The 18,337-nt window shown below is 39.2% G+C and overlaps 1 protein-coding gene across 1 annotated transcript in view; it reads left to right on the forward strand.

Annotated features, from left to right (window-relative positions):
- The window catches only part of LOC131157650 (uncharacterized), a 65,927-nt gene that overhangs the window by 30,157 nt on the left and 17,433 nt on the right, over window positions 1-18,337 (forward strand). The window contains exon 9 of the mRNA XM_058111960.1: window positions 5,889-6,149. Coding sequence (XP_057967943.1) covers window positions 5,889-6,149 — 261 coding nt within the window. The remainder of the gene's footprint in view (window positions 1-5,888; window positions 6,150-18,337) is intronic.

Consider the following 18,337-nt stretch of genomic DNA (forward strand, 5'->3'; position numbering starts at 1 on the left):
CCTGGATGACTGTATGTCATGATTTAACCCCTCATAACAGGGTTGTACGGCCCAAAGGTGGGACCTATCATGGCTGGCCTACCAGGGTAAGTCAACTGAACTCCAACAGTCTGATCAGCCCCCTCAATCCATATCTGATGGAGAGTCTGTCCCAACGTGGGCACGATCGACCTCATACCACTTACTATCTGAGTAAAGTGGTTGCACTCTGAACTGAATGTCTGTAGCTACGGTACCGTGCTCTGCTGTCTGATCCATCAGGGTCTAATACTATATAGGTAACTGATATCTATAACATGTTGTTTTTACTGTGGTTTCTAAAATAACCATAACCCCATAGAATTTATCTGAAATTCTAAATAAACTGACCAAAAATCTAATTTCTGTATAACTGAACTGCTGTCTGAATATCTGTATATTGGGGCGTTATGGTACTGATAAACGTGTTATTCTGAAATTACTGAAAATGCATATTTTTAAGTATACTGTACACTAAAAAATTTGTCATTCTATAAACATGCAAATATCATGGTATTTCTGTTAATAACTATAAACATGGTATTTACAAATTCTATAAATATAGTACTGTTTCTTTTATCAACTTAAGCCACACAAGAAAATATTATTATTACCAGGCTCCGAAAATTGTATATATAGTTTGAATAATACAAGCATATAATTTGTATTAAAATCATATATGGTTGCCTAGCATAGCATGTTTTCCTTACCTGACTACTGGAAAGCCCCTATGGTATACTGGTCCAACACCCGCAGGGCTTCCTACTCAACACCCTGAAAACAACATTCGCCATAATAGAATATCATTATTTCTTTGTCCCCATCATTTCCTACAACTACTAGAAGGCCAAAAACTAAATAAAAGGCTTTACCCTGATTCTGGGAAGAAATTCAACTCGACCCCACCGACGATCCGCCCTGATAAACTTGAAGAGAACTTCTCCAAGAGCGTCGTGGTGGCCTCATATCGTCGATCCGGTGACTGACGGGGCCGAAATCAAAGAGAGATGGAGGTGGAGCCATAGGAGAGAGAGAGAGTGTGTGAATTCCGCTGAAAATTATGCATTTAACCCGGGTTTAGGCTATTTATATTGTGGGATTTGTCGACGAGTCACATCACCTCATCGATGAGTCCTGTAGAAAGTTTGTCAACGAACCTACACCCTCGTCGACAAATTTTAGACTTCCCAAAAATCCTCTCTCGATATCTTCTCGTCGACGAGACGGGACTTCGTCGATGAGATCCTAAAAAACCTCGTCGACGAAACCTCTGTGTTCGTCGACGAAGTCGACTACCTCCTTCTGTTCCTGTTTCCATTTCCCTTCCTCCTTATTATTTAAATACCATTTTTCTTCGGGTCGTTACAGATATGCTCTTGCCGATGCTCCCATGTAGCCACATACATCTCAAGGAAAGTCGTCCAGTTGGTCACCCCTCGACCGCGTCCATCAATTGTATGAAGGTCTTACCATGTACATGTACACATAGACGTGAGCTCCTAGGCCGACCTTTATGTCGAACATACGCAGGATTTTCTTGCAATGTTGGCAATGAGGATGTTGGCCAGTACGCCTCGTGCCTAATAGGGCTAAAATCGGTTGTGTATGTCGCATAGTGTTCGGCAATACTGTAACAGGGCTCAACATATTTGACAACGTTCAGCCTTGTCTTAGCACATGCAACTAAAAGGTGGGAATAGGGAAAGTGTAAAGCTTGCCACTTCCCACCTGAGCATTCACGTCCATTTATGCTCAAAGTTTGAATATTGTTTCCTTTATGTGGCCCTTGTTGTGCGATTGTGATGCTAAAGGTACCAGTGTACCTGTTGAACGTCGTGACTCGATGTCTAGTCTCCTTAAGCTTCCCTCTTTCCATGGCTAGCATTATATGTGGAGTAAATGCATTTCCTCCAGCAATTGCCTTACGAGCAGCCTCTCCTCGGCTATTGAAATAATGTACAACGCGATAAAATGTTAGTTGCACAAGGGCCGTTATTAGGAGGCTATGAGCTCCTTTCAAGACGGCATTGAAACATTCCACAAGGTTAGTGGTCATGTTCCCATACTTTCATCCACCGTCGTGGCACTGAGTCCACATATGAGGAGGGATCTAGTCAAAAAATGACTTTGCTGGTTCTCCACCTTCAGCAATTATCCTCTCTATTCACTTGTCAAATTTTCTTGTTTGATGCTCCCTTCCCGCTTGCTCTATCATACACTTTATATTGACACTTGCTACTTTAGTATTGAAGTTGCTGACCACGTGCCGAAGGCAGAATCAGTGGTGGGCACGTGGTGGTTGCTAATCAAGATTTCGTTCCACTGCAGCCAAAATGCCTGGATGCCTATTTGATATCAGGCAAATGTCGTCCCTATCAGTAACGGAACGAAGACAACATAGAAATCAATTCCATGTCAAGGCTTCCCTCTTGGACAATGGAAAATACAAGGGAAAAAATTTGCCTATTTGAATCCGGGAACGTCGCAATTAGGAGTTTACCTTTGTACTTACCATATAGGTGTGTCCCATCTACACATATAACAAGAGGGCAATGACGAAAACCCTCAATGGATGCTGCAAATGACCAAAATGCAGATACCAAAGTTGCGGTGTTTTCGCATCCTAGAACAAGAGTCCACCTCCACTTGACTACAGTACCAGGATTGTTCGCGCACATCGCTTCCATCCACTTCGGCAAACAATTGCCGAAAACTTGGGCAATTGCCTTCTATTTGCCCAACCAAACCTTCTTATATGAGATCGAATAGCCGAAACGACGATCTATAAATTCTTTCAATGTGGCGATTGATGTAGACGCATATCCCCTAATCATATTCGCTATCTCCCTAGCAATTAGGAACGATGTGATTTGGTTATGGTCCTGCGATAGCAGTTTATTCGAACACGTGTGTAAACCACCATATTGAGTGATTTCGAATAAATTTTGTTTCTTGTGAAACATTGCACGCAATCTCCATCTACAATTGAACTCCTTACACTTAGAAACCCATAACACTGGGTTAGATTGCACAACGTAGAAGTCATGGTAGGTTCAAGCGTGATAAATCCGCACTGCAGCTATCATTGGTCCACAAACTGAGCGTTGTAGATGACATCATTCGTTTCATCGAGGAGGGGGGGGGGGGTTGGGTTCACGTCATCGGTGAACTCATTTAACCCTTCATTGGTTTCCTGCTCGTACGTTTCTTCATCTTCTAAATTAACATCATTCGTAATAATCATCCCCTCGTCTAACACAACGTTTGCAATGGCAAACAAAGATCCCGGACCTTCAGCAGGATCTTCTGCGCGCCCTCCCTGTTCATCCGTGTGATAAACAAGGATTTCATACGTCAGTGGCTCGAACAACGATCTCAGACCTTCATTCAAATCCACAGCAAGCGTCCCACCAACCTCCACACTCGTGTATGGTTCTATACAACCAGCCGCAGTCATTTCATAATGACGAGTTTGTTGGGTGTCTTCTTCCACTTCAGCCACATGTTCGACAAGCGACTCTGTCTACCTATCTGTGGCGACACCCATTTGAGGAATGGTCTCCACATATAACTGCACAGTTATATGTGTCGCGCCTAAGCTGTGCGCATCCAACACAATGCGCATGCCATAGTCATCTATTACAGGAACAGCCTCATAGAGTACTGTATCATTAAACCCCCTGTATAGGGTATCTTGCAGTCACCCGCAATGCATATTGGTTTGGAACAATATGCAAATATTTGTATATCTTCGCATACAATTTGTTTAATTTAGTCCTATTGCCAATTCAAATTGGTTGAACAGGCTTAGTACTATAACTAACACCTTCTACTCCTGTGATAATCTCCCCCCCCCCCCCCAATATACAACAACACAATCACCGGAACACTGCTTGAGCTTCCTGCCATTTAGATCGACCCTTAGGAAATTGTAAAGCCTTACGAAAAACAAAAATGTATATATAAGTGCATGGCATAACACCTCATTATTGTGTTTATTTGACACATCATTAATATTTATTTTTTAATTTTTACTTGTGTTTTAACAAAATTTTATAGTTTGAGTCACTTTGCACGAAAGACGATTCAAGTTTTGGATGAAAAAAGAAATTGAATTTTGTTGTTTAGTTCGATGATTCAAAAACAGTTGGCCTACTAAAAGGAGAATTTGTCAAAGACTAGGCTAGGCTGCAATATATATATATATTTATGTATGTATATGGGTGTTTTGAAGATTATCATACAACGGAGATCGGATTAATGTTAAAAATTTTTAAAATTTTTTTATTGTTATTTAGACTGCAATATATATATATATATATATATATATATATTTTAACACTTCAACATTCTGATTTTTATAATTTATTAACTTAACCTTAATTTTTTTTCAATAACAATTTTAAAACAGTAAATTACAACATACAAGAACAATTATACATACAATATATAACAAATTCAACAGAGTAAAATACGAAAACAAAAAAACCCTAACCTCAAAATTGGGGGTTTCCAAATGATGCTTCCAATCACAAAATTGAATGTATGAAATACTATTTTATGAATCAAACTAACAAATATTTGAATCAAACTAACAGATCTTTGAATCAAACTAACAAATCTGAATGAAATAATATAAGAGTATAAAAGTTTTAAGTAAGCTACATACCTCATCTCCCTTTTTTATACCTTCCTCCCCAATGTTCGGCAAGGCTATGAGCAATGTTCGGCTCTCCAACGGTCACCTGCTGCGGGCATCCAATCGCCCAGCCACTGCTCTTCTCTGTGCTGTGCTCTACAAGACTGCCACTCTGCAATTTCGCAAGGAAATGGAAGAGGAAGAAGACTTCAAAAAGTCATCCAGCGAGTTTTTCCACGCATCAAACGACGTTTCATTTCCCAAGAAAAACTCACTAGATAGTCCAGCAAGATTTAAAGTAAACTCACCAAACCATCCAGCGAGTTTTGGCTGCCACGCGTCAACTAGAGGGCAGCCCTATTCGTTTAAAACTCGCTGGATGGTCCAGCGAGATTTGGGACTAATCAAAATTGGAAAAAAAATTCCCACCAAACTGTTAATTAATATTTTATTAATAAAGAAATCGAAAAAGGAAAAAAATCTAGGATATTTGGTAGATAACTGAGGTGTATACAAAAAACCCAGTTTTCCAAGTTGGTAACCAACCCAGCCAAGAAAAGGTTAAAGGAGTGGCTCTAGTTCTTGGAAAGATAAATTTTTTTTTTTTAGTCTCTATTAACGTCATCTCCATTCCTAGAGGGTTTTCTGGTCTGGTTACCAAAAAACAAATCATCTTGCAACGTTCTCCTTTTGAAAGATTGAATCCTTGGGCAAAATAAAAATTTGGAACATTGCAGTCAACATTATGGTTAATCAGATCTTATCTAAGTAGCTTAACAGAGACTTGCACAGTGATGGGCAACAAATGGGAATGCTATGCTGTTTTCATCTGGTCTGGGAAGTTAGTTTTGTTAAGTTCACAACATGGGCAGTTACTAAAAGATGAGACTGATAAAGAAATAGGTTGATAGTCTATAAGGAAAGTGATACAAACAGGATCTGAAATTGTAATTATGTTTATGTCCACTAGACTTGTAAACTTGCCCATTTGATGGTATGACTGCATCTGACTTCTTTAAGGCTTTAGTGTTAGTGAATCCACACCTTCAGCTTCACTTATCTTCCTCTTTGAATAATTTTTTTACCCTGTGCAGTTTTGTTGTTAAAAATTTGGAACCCATCTTTTAGCAGCCATGCTCATATGGTTTTTCTGACAGTACAACATATATTTATACATTGGAATGTGGTGATCATTCAAAATTGAACCTAACTTTACTTTTAAATGTTGCAGATAGCAGTCACAGAGAAGAATGCTCTTTCTGCTATGTTAGAAAGTGTAGAATCTGGAACGAGAAGATTCGATGAAGAGTTGAAATGTTATGCTGCAAATGCCCAAATTCTGGTGGAAGCACAAAATTCACTTGAAGGTGAAGTTGAGCAGTTGAAGGAAAAACATGAACAAATTGAAAGTGAGAAGAGGGAGAAGCAAGAACTTGTTATGAAGTATACAACTCATATTCATAATCTGGACGCATCATTGAATTCCTACCAGGTTTAATCTCTCTTTCTGTTCATAGATTTTTCTTAGGTTTTATCATTTGTTTGAAGCTGCAATTTGGGGTGCATATATGCTGAATTTGATAATGAATTCTTCATCTTCCTGAACGAGAAATTCCTTGAAATACCCCATCTGAAAAAAAATAGCCTAGTGCATGATACAGAGAGAAACATGGAGTAAGGTGGCAAGTGAGTCCGAACAGTGGGCCAGGATCTTTTTAATATATACCTATACATTTATTAAAAAAACCGCACTTGTTTAACATCTTACCTACTCCATTAGTTCATATAGATTGTCCTTGGTGTCTTGGTAAGGTTGCTATTGTTTCTTGGACATCTATGGTTCATGTACTAGAGATGACCAGCCATGCCCCAAGTTTTCCAACTCTTCCAATGTCGAGAAGCTGGCTTCATTAAATACTGTTACACTAACAGTGAGACTTAAGAAAATCATTAAAGAAATTTTTTTCCTCATCTGTTGAATAATAAAACTGAAGGCACTTATCAATACCCTTTAAACAAGGCATCAAATGAATTAAGCATCCACCAGTCACCACCACATAGCTGAAACTTTTCTTCTTGTCTTTCTGGTATCCCTCTTTATTTTTTCCTCTCTTTTCAAGATTCCTGTGAGGGTGGCTGAGTGTTTTGGAAGAGTTGATGAGAGATTTTATTTGGTGAGGGCTGAGGGAGGAAGGTCCCCAACTAATCATCCTTTCCTCTTGAATGATTTTATTAGCATGGCCAAGGTCTCTTTTAAGGTTAAGACGTGTTCTATGAATGGGTTTGAATAAGTTAAATGCTAATGACTTTTTGCAGAGAGGGAAGCCTCCTAATAAAGCTTGATTACTTGATATTGTGTGTTGCACAAGTGGCCTAGCAAGGAAGTTGCCCTTCTTTTTTTGGCATTGTTCTTTTAATTGAGAGTTGACATTATGGAATTATGTTTTTAAAATTGTAGAAGAATGTTGATTAGTCTGAACACTTTAGAAGAGATGTTTTTTGTTAGTTGTTGAGTTGTGTTTCGATGGCCATGGTGTGATGCATTTTGTTAGAGAGGAATTTGAGAAATTTCCAGGGTAAATTCTCCCTGGGGATTTGCAGCAAAGGAAGTCTCCTAATAAAGCTTGCTTCCTTAATACCATATGTTGCACAAGCAGAGTAGTGAGACAGTTGCCCACCTTTTCTTGGCATTGTTCTTTTACTTGAGAGTTGAGATTATTGAATTATGTTTTTAAAATTGCAGAAGAATGTTGGTTAGTCTGAACACTTTTAAAGAGATGTTTTTTGTTAGATTTGGAGGCTTTGGCAGAAAGGAGGATGCTAGAATTTTGTGGTGTTGTGTTTTGATGGCCATAATGTGGTGCATTTGGTGAGAGAGAAATTTGAAAATTTTACAGGGTAAAATTCTCCCGGGGGATTTGCAGAGAAAGAAGCCTCCTAATAAACTTGCTCACTTAATACTGTCTGTTGCACAAGCAGAGTAGTGAGACAGTTGCCCACCTTTTCTTGGCATTGTTCTTTTAGTCGAGAATTGAGATTATGGAATTATGTTTTTAAAATTCTATGCTGGGTTAGTCAGAACACTTTGGAAGAGATGTTTTTTGTTTGATTTGGAGGTTTTGGCAGAAAGAAGGATGCTAGAATTTTGTGGAGTTGTATTTTTTGATGGTCGAAAATTATCCCAGGTGATTTGCTTTGGGAGAGGTCTTCTATGCCTCTCTATTGGTGTCAATAGTGGTTGGTTTTCCTGGAGTCCCTTCGTCTCATATTTAGAGTGACTAGCATTCTTTGCTATACTATGTTATTATCTTCTTGTGTTCTTTTGCATTTTTCTTTAATGTGTGGATATCCAGTCCTCTCTGCTTTGTTTATTCTCTCTTTGTTTAATAATTTTGATTGGGACAGCATATGTGATGAAGCACCTGTTAGCACCAAATACCTTTAGGGATGAGATGAAATGTTCTTATTGTTGTCATTTGTCGTTTAAAATTTAGGCGTCTGTACATAGAGAAATGCTACTTTGTTGGGATACACACACACACACATATATACTTTTTTTTTTCATTTCCATTTGTTTAGTGTCAATGGAACAGCCATTCACACAATACTTTGACATTTAGAATGTCTGGGAGGTCCTGTTATGCTTGGGACATGTCTTGAAGAACAGCTTCAGAATATTATTGCATTCCCGTCATTATTTTCTCGCACTTTTTGCTGCATTTTATTCAAATCCCAAAGTTTGATTTCAATGTATTATGTCAATATCAGGCATGTCCCCACAAAATATTATTCCAGGACTCTTTGTTACATACCCGTAAAGTCGCACTTAACTGAAACCATGCAATCCCTGTCTAGGACATTAAGAGCTTCTTTCCATTACCCTTTCAAGGATTCCAATCTTAAATATAGATTGTATTCAACCTTTTTTATTGTATAACAATTCAGCAAACGAACACACCTTTTCTTCATAGTTCAGAGGAGGAATTTCTCATTTTACTGGACAGCCATACAAGCATACCAATTGGGCATAAGTGTCCGGAAGTTGTCATTGTATGCTCCCACATAGGTTTCCCTTCTCTCTCTTTCTTCTTGCTATGGACCTTGGAAAAGAAAATCATAGACTGCTTTTCAGTAATGGTGGCTTTCCTTCTCTGTATTTTGTTCTCAGTAAAAACTAGCATCAATATCAACATGATATATGACATAAGTGGCAGATCCAAGGGGGTGCTGAGGGGGGCAGCCACCCCCCTAACCTCCAAATTTTTTTAAAACAGCATTTTACTTTAAATAATTTTCATTAATACTACGTTATTTTTTTGAATTTTTTAGGGGTCATTTATATGAGTATTGAGACCAAAATGTGAGAATTGTTTATTCTTTATAAAAACTTCTATATCCGATTCCAAATTTTGAATCTAACATCTCCAGTCGTCAATGTATGTGGTGTTCTTCTACATCCTTAGCAACATTCCACTAAGTTGTATAATAAGAATGTAACAAAAATATCTTACAAAAAAAGTTCAAATATTTGATTTCTCTTTTTTGTTACGTAACTTACATTAAACACTAAAAAGCCCATGCCCTTGTTCAAACTTCAAAAATATGAATTGATTTCAACTAATTTGAACTGTTTGCTCTATACATGAAATTTTAATGTTAATTAAACAGTAAACATTAAATACTCCATATAACAAAAGCATTATAAGAATAAACTTAACGAAAGGGAAAAGAAAAGGTCCATATAAGTAAGCCCCAAACTCCAAAAGTTAAGTGATAACATATGTATGAAGAATTTACCGAGCATCTTCAGCAACTTCGACTCCCTCCTCCTTGAAGACACATTTTCAGCCTACTATTTCCTTTCCTTTTGGCTGCTTTACTGAATCAACACTTGAGTATTTGAAAGACTTACTAGTATCCTTTGCAATAGTGAACCCATATGCAACGAGATCCTCATAGCTAAGGATCGAAAATTTTCCGGTCTAATCTGTCACCTCTATCTCCTCTGGAAATACTGCACTGCTCAAATCCAAACACATCTGTAGCATTAGTATCACCGAGTTCCAGCATAGATTTAGATTGTGAAGGGAAAATTCCCTTGTGATGATTTGAGCCATCTGTAGTAGCCTTCACCTACCAAGGTACATTCTCCGTTTCTGTAGAATAAGCAACAGAATAATGCTTCCCTGAGTGAGGTATTATAGACAACAAAAAGTAACATCCCTACGATTAATTATTTTAAGTGACAGAGGACTAGAACACCATAATCTTATCACCTCACTCAAGAACCATAACACAGAGATGTGTATTTTTGAGTTCAGGCATCAACTCTTGATTATTAAGATCTGCATATGTTGTATAACAATCAGTAGGATTACAAGATCATACCTCTTTAGGAGTCATATAGTTGATGGGTTTATTAGTAGAATGGTTACAGACATGTTTAGAGATAACCTCCGCCAAGAAATGGACTCTTGCCACTTTGTTTCTAATATCCCTCATTGTTGCAAAATTCATCAAATGTTATTAAGATTTTACCAGACCAAAAAAAAATTGATGAGTAGAATTCCAAATAATTTCAATTTGAGTAGATTTTCCTCCCTTATCAGCTTCTCAAATTTAGCTTTCCACTGCTTGAAGTGGTTAAACACGTCGTCCTTGTTCTTCAAGATATGTATATTGTTAAACCTTGATATACATTGTGTTGTGTTTTTGTGGCTCTTATACTTGGTGGAGTGCATAAACAAAGGAAGAAAACATATGTGAAGTCATTGGTGCAGTGCAGCAGGAAATCATCGATGAATTCTCACGGGGCTGTGAGGATGATTTCAAATTTTGAATATGAATGTTAGAACAGTTGGGTATTTGGAGGGAAGCCTCCGTGGGGTCGTTAAATATGTCATTCTGGGTATAATGAAAAAGTAGAAGATCATTGTAATCCATTGTATTGTGTACTTTGAAATTTTCATAGTGAAACCTTTGCAGATGGCTCCCGTGGATGTAGGCTTTGCCGAACCACGTAAATCTTTGTGTGGATTCTTATTGCTTTTAGATATACTACGTGTGTGAATTATATTTTGGTTCTTCATTGTTTGCTGCGTTTCTATTCCGCTGTGCAATCCCGAATTCTTTCCACAACAATTGGTATCAGAGCGTTGTTGTCATGGCATCGGGCACTTCATCTGCAAAGTTTGACATTGTCAAATTTGATGGAACCAGAAACTTCGGTTTATAGCAAAGGAGAGTGAAGGATTTGCTTGTGCAGCAAGGGAAGGTCAAGGCCTTGTATGGTGTTCAACCGGAAGGTATGGATGAGGCAAATTGGAGAGAATTAGAGGCAAAGGCTGCTTCCACAATACGTTTGTGTTTGGCCGATGAAGTGCTCTATCATGTGATGGGGGAAGATTCTCCAGTGGCTGTGTGGCAAAAGCTCGAAAGCTGGTACATGTCCAAATCCGTTTCTAATGAACTATTCCTCAAGCAACATCTTGGCTTAAGATGGTTGATGGTTCGAACTTAAATCAACACATCAACTCATTTAATCAAATCATAAGTGATTTAATGCGGGTTGATGTTAAGTTTGAAGAAGATGATACGACATTGATGTTACTGAATTCCTTGCCAGCAACTCACACTTACGAAAATTTAGTTACCACTCTTACATAGGGGAAAGAGACCCTAAACTTGGAAGAGGCGACAAGTGCCTTGTTGGGTTTCCATCAAAGGCAGAAAATCTATGATGAAAACCCACATGGAGAAGGACTTGTGGTGAAATGTGACTATGAGCGTGGGAAAGGAAAATCTCAAAATGGATCGAGTCAAAAATCCTGTACTCAATCCAAGAAGAAAAAGGACATTTGGTGTTATAAGTGTGGTAAAACTGGGCATGTTAAACCAGAGTGTTCAGATTGGAAGAAAGGAAATGCTGAAAAGCATGAAGGGACTTCAAAATCAGCAAATGGGATTCAAGAAGAAAATTCAGTTCGCAGTGATGGTGATGTAATTTCAGTTTCTTCGGGGTTAGATCACCTTACAGACTCATGGATTCTAGATTCGGCATATTCTTACCATATGACTCCAAACAAGGAGTAGTTCAACACATACAGGTTGGTAAATTCAAGCTCAGTTCTTATGGGCAATGATGTTCTTGTAAAATCATTCGCATTGGAAATGTTAAAATTAAAATGTTTAATGGTGCTGTGAAAACCTTGAGTAATGTAAGACACATACCAGAGCTACGAAAGAGTCTTATTTCACTTGGCACCTTGGATTGTAATGGATTCAATTACAAGTTTGAAGGTGAGATTATGAAAGTATGGAAAGGCAATCTGACGGTGATGAAAGGGTAAAAGTTAGATGGAAATATTTACACACTACAAGGGACTACTGTTGTAGGTGGAGTTGCAGCCATAGATACTGAATTTGATGAAACCGTCTTGTGGCATATGCGTCTTGGGCATATGGGGGAACATGGTTGAAAGAACTTCACAAGAGGAAACTCTTGAAAGGTATGAAAACATGTAAGCTGAATTTTTGCAAGATTTGTGTTCTTGGGAAACAAAACAGGGCAAAATTCAAATCAGCTATTCACAAGACGGAAGGCATTCTTGATTATATACATTATGATGTATGGGGTCTGGTTAGAGTTAGCATCAAGAGGTGGATATGTTTATTTTGTGAGTTTTGTTGATGATTACTCACAGAAAGTCTAGGTATACTTCATGTGGCACAAGTCTAATACGTTTGCCAGGTTTAAGTTGTGGAAAGCTGAAGTGGAAAACCATACGGGGAGGAGAATCAAATGTCTCAGGTCAGACAATGGGATCGAGTACGCTAATTCTAGGTTCATGGAGTTTTGTGAACAACAAGGCATTAAGAGACACTTCATTGTTTGCCAGACATCTCAGCAAAATGATGTGGCTAAAATGATGAACCGAACTCTAGCTGAAAGAGCTCGGTTTCTCAAGCTTAATATAGGGCAACCGAAGAACTTGTGGACCGAGGCAGTTAGTATGGTTTGTTTCTTGGCAAACTAATCATTGAGGGCATCACTAGAGGGGAAAGTGGCAGAAGAGGTACAGACAAGAAATGCAATAGACTATTCCGAATTGAAGGTATTCGATTGTCTAGCCTATATTCACGTGTCTGGTGAGGAGAGATTGAAGCTTGACGCAAAGTCTAGATGTTGCATTTTTTAGGATATCAAAAGGGTGTTAAGGGATTCAAGTTGTGGGATCCAGTGGCAAAAATGGTGGTGATCAGTAGAGATGTAGTTTTCGATGAAAAAGCTATGGTGAATTGTACTCAAGAGGAGCCAGAAAACTGGAGCAGAGATGAACATGTTGTGCAAGTGGAGTTAGAAGCTCAGGGCAACGGCAATGATCTTGGTCCTTTGGTTGCAAGGAGTTCTAGCTCGGGAAACCAGCAAGTCGACAATGTTCCTATACGGAGATCCAAACGCACTATCAAACCACCGCCAAGGCATGAATTTGAAGAGTTAGTGTCTTATGCTTTCCTTACCAGTTGTAATGATCCAACTACATTTCAAGAGGCAGTGCACGGCCAAGAGAAAAGTAGGTGGATGGGTGCAATGATTAAGGAAATGGAATCGCTGCATAAGAATCAAACTTGGAGTTGGTGGAGCTTCCAGATGGGAAGAGTGCGATAGGTTGCAAATGGGTATATAGGAAGAAGGAAGCAATTTCAGAAAAGGAAGGAGAAAAATTCAAGGCACGGTTAGTGGCAAAAGGGTACTCGCAGAAAAAAGGAATAGATTATGATGAAAATTTTCACCTGTGGTCCGATACACTTCTATCAGGATAGTGTTGGGGTTGGTAGCTCATTATGATCTTGCATTTGGAACAAATGGATGTGAAGACAGCGTTTCTTCATGGTGACTTGGAAAAACAGATTTATATGGTACAACCAAAGGGCTTCAGTGAACCAAGGAAAGAACACTTAGTTTGCAAGTTGAAGAAATCTATTTACGGGTTGAAACAGTCTCCAAGGCAATGGTACAAAATATTTTATTCCTATATGATCAAGATTGGCTACAAAATATGTCAATATGATTGCTGCGTGTATGTGAATAAACTTGATAATGGTTCTTTTATTTTCTTCTTGTTGTATGTCGATGACATGTTAATAATTGCGAAAGATTTAACTGCGGTAAAATAGTTAACGGAATTGTTGCATAAAGAGTTTGACATGAAAGATCTTGGTCCAGCCAAGAAGATACTTGTGATGGAGATTCACCGGGACAGAACTACAGGGAGGTTATGGTTATCTCAAGGCGGTTATGTGGAAAAGGTGTTGGAGAGGTTCAGCATGGTTGATGCTAAACTAGTATGTACACCTCTAGAGAGTCATTTTAAATTGTCTACTGCAAATTGCCCAAGTACGGATGATGATATCCGAGACATGTCAAAGGTCCCCTATGCTAGCGCCGTGGGGAGTTTAATGTATGACATAGTGTGTACAAGACCAACCTAAGCACATGCAGTGAGTGTGGTGAGTAAGTTTCTTTCTAATCGGGGTAGGCAGCATTGGGAGGCCGTTAAATGGATTTTCAGATACTTACAGGGTACATCTGGTAATGGCATCATGTTCGGCAAGCAACAAGATAGTCCATCAGTTATGGGGTTTATTGATGCTAATTATGTAAAGGATATGGATGACAGGAGGTCTACAATGGGTTATGTCTTTATCCTTGTAGGATGACCTATATGTTAGAGGTCCATGGTACAATCCCTGGTGGCATTGTTTACAACTGAAGCTGAGTATATGGCAGTTGGGGAAGCTGCAAAGGAAGCCTTATGGCTTATCGGTTTGGTCACAGAGCTGGGGATACAGCAAAATGGGGTTGTGCTGCATTGTGACAATCAAAGTGCTATTTGCTTAGTGAAGAATCAAGTCTACCACGCTAGAACCAAGCATAAGGTGAACTTGTATTGGAGAAGGTTCACACATCTGAAAACACAGTGGATATTTTGAAAAAACCGGTTACTACTGAAAAGTTCAAGCATTGCTTGAACTTACTTCATGTCTCCAAGTACTAGAAGGGAGACAAACCCAACCTAACATTCAAAGGTCAAGGTGGAGCAATGAGATGTGTTTTCAGGTTCTCCTAAGGGGCGTATAATCACCAAGGTGGAGATTGTTGTGTTTTTGTGCCTCTTATACTTGGTGGAGTGCATAAACAAAGGAAGAAAACATATGTGAAGTCACTGGTGTAGTTCAGTAGGAAATCGTTGACGAATTGACCCATATCATCAACGAGTTGTATGAAATCGTCGAAAAATAAAGATACCGAGAGAAAATAAATTCATACTTTCAGAAGTCGTCGACGAATAAGCCTAATTCGTTGACAAATTGACCCAAATCGTCAATGAATTAACCCTATTCGTCGACGAATTCTCTCGGGGCTGCGAGGATCATTTCAAATTTTGAATATGAACGTTAGAACGGTTGGGTATTTGGAGGGAAGCCTCTGTGGGGTTGTTAAATATGCCATTATGGGTATATTGAAGAAGTAGAAGATCATTGTAATCCATTGTATTGTGTACTTTGGGATTTTCATAGTGAAACCTTTGTCGATTGCTCCTGTGGATGTAGGCTTTGCCAAACCACGTTGTGTGGATTCTTATTACTTTCAGATATATTGCGTGTGTGAATTATATTTTGGTTCTTCATTGTTTGCAACATTTATATTCCACTATGCAATCCCGAATTCTTTTCACCACACATTGTTAGCCCACAACCTAATAGCTTAAGCTTTTAGGTAAAATGGTAGTTTATGTCACGCCCTGAACCCGACAATGGGACCCAGGGGATGATATAGTAACCTAACCTATCCCTGTATCATACAAAACACCAATGATACAATAATGAATGAGGGTCCGACCCCGTGGGGTTCTCGTACACCCTATACACATACAATAATAAATGAGAGTCCGACCCGTGGAGTTCCTGTACACCCTATATACATTCGCATACATGACATATACACAGCGGAAAATGTTCTTTCTATACATACATTGTACCATACCAGAGTTTATACGAAAAAGTCTAAACTCCATAATACAAAACATAAACCCAAGTGCCACCCAAATCCCAAAACGACAACCCGATATAGTCCTAGTACTTACACAAGTACTTCACGCAGTACACCGACCACTATGCTCCCAACACTAGGATGCTAGTTCCGGTTACTCAAAGGACCTGAAAACATGTACATATGATAAGGGTGAGACACCTATCAGTAAGGAAGATACAGGTTATATCGGTATGTGGCATATGAGTGTTATCATGACATAAAACATAACACAATTTCAGTATTTTCTCAATGCAGTTACAATATAATCACAATATAGTTCCAGTATATCTCACAAACACATGATCCATATCCAGTGTCGTCACACTCTTCAGCAATGAAGCCGGTCAGCATTACATGGCGTCCCTAACATATGGCACAGCCCCAGGCTCCCATGGGTTGCCGGTACGATATCTGGTGAACCCACACCCTTTGGTGATCAACCGGTATAGAAAGTGATATTTCACACCTTCCGCCTACGATATTATACTGACTCGTCTCCACATCTAAGCCTTCGGGGATAAGCCGGCGCGCTTTGACTATCATCAATGTTCGGCCTTATTCCAACTCGGCATTTTCACAAAACCTGGAACATTTTGGAAACTCACATCCCTATAACTCATTTCAACAAATCGTAGCCTACGGTACACAACTGGTTCGGCCCTTCACAAACCTGGAACATTTCAATAAAATAGTTCATTCCACACTTATTTGGTAAATACATAAATTACGATTTCAAGAATACAGTTTAAAAACAAGTCAAGGTGCAACCATCTCCATACACTATACTCAATAATATATATACATACAGTTTTCCTATGAAACCAGAGATGCAACCCAAACCCCCTTTTTCCCAAAAATTGTAACTCAAAAACCCAATAATTTTACCCGTCAGATTTTTCCAAATAAGTAGTCAAATCATACATATAACCGTAAACAACAGTTTCACCGATTTCGATTTCAAAAATAACTGATATAAAAAGAAACCCCTTACCTTTCCCTAAAAATCCAAACCCAAACTTTACGGCTCCTAAACAGTGAACCGAATTCCCAAAACCAATAAATCACAATACAAAACATACTTACAATTCCATTCCCTATAGAACTACCAAAACAGAAATGAAAACCGAGTCTTACCTCGATTTTGGGTCAAAACCCGAAAATCCTCGAAACGAAGATCCGTTCCACAAATCACGAAGAGAATCCTTCCCTGATCCTCGTAGTAACGTTGGATTGTCGATTCTAACAACGTACGGCGAAGAAATCTAAAGAGAGAGAGTAGAGTTCGAGTTCTTAAAGAGAGGATTTTGATATCTTAGCTTCTAAGCAACCCAAATGGATATTTAAAGTACCTTTGACTCGGCCAACCTCATCGACGAGGCAGCTTCTTTGTCGACGAGTCAACGTAGACAGTTCGTCGACGTAGTCGTGGCCTCGTCGACGAGCCTGAGATTTCCGGATTTCCCAAAACCTCTTTGCTTCTCCTCGTCGACGAGCCTCTACATTTCATCGCCGAACAACTGAAGGGCCTTCTCGACGAACTTTGGCTTCGTCGACGAAGCCTACTCAATTTACTGTTTTTCCCTTTCCTTATTTATTTATTCTAGATCTCACGGATCAGGTTCTTACAACCTCCCCTCCTTACAAAAATTTCGTCCTCGAAATTTGTAATCTCTTATTTACGAACTCATTCACATAACCAAACACACACACTCGCCTCTAGGAAAAACCGGCGGCTACTACAACATAGTCCCGTCATAATACATACATACCCTTGCTTTTGGCAGAGGAATACCGTGGTTACATACATAAACTATCTCAGGAGTTCACAGTAATACGCACTCGCAACGACTAACCACCTATCACAATACAATAGTAGGGTAATACACACATACCCACTAATTCTACTATCAAAATCACAACTCAAAATAACTGTGGATACTTCCTGCATATCTCTGCTTCCAATTCCCAAGAAGCTTCCTCAACCTCGTGATTCCGCCACAATACCTTCCCTAACGGTATATCCTTGGTATGTAACTTCTAAACTTTACAGTCCAGAATCTGAACGAGTACCTCCTCGTACGCTAAAGTATCCCCAATTTTCAAGTTCTCGTACCCAATAACATGCAATGGATCCAGCACGTACCTCCTCAACATGGATACGTGGAACACATCGTGGATCCTCGAGAGTGTTGGGGGTAATGTAATCCTGTAGACTATCGGACCCACTCGCTTAAGAACCTCAAATGGTGTACCTCGAGCTCAGCTTGCCCTTCTTCCCGAATCTCATCACCCCTTTCATTGGAGCGATCCTCAGGAATATTTTACCCCCCACCTCGAATTCCAACTCATGGTGGCGAACATCCGCGTAACTCTTCTGCCGACTCTGAGCCGATCTAATCCTATCCAGGATCAAACCCACCTTCTCAGACGCCTGCTGCACAAGTTCAGACCCTAACACCTGACGTTCACCAACCTCATCCCAATACAGAGGAGACCAACACCTCCGACCATACAGAGCCTCGAACAGTATCATCCCGATACTAGCCTGGAAGCTATTATTATAGGCAAACTCTACTAGTGGCATA

This window comes from Malania oleifera, chromosome 6, assembly GCF_029873635.1.
Source record: "Malania oleifera isolate guangnan ecotype guangnan chromosome 6, ASM2987363v1, whole genome shotgun sequence".
NCBI lineage: Eukaryota > Viridiplantae > Streptophyta > Magnoliopsida > Santalales > Ximeniaceae > Malania > Malania oleifera.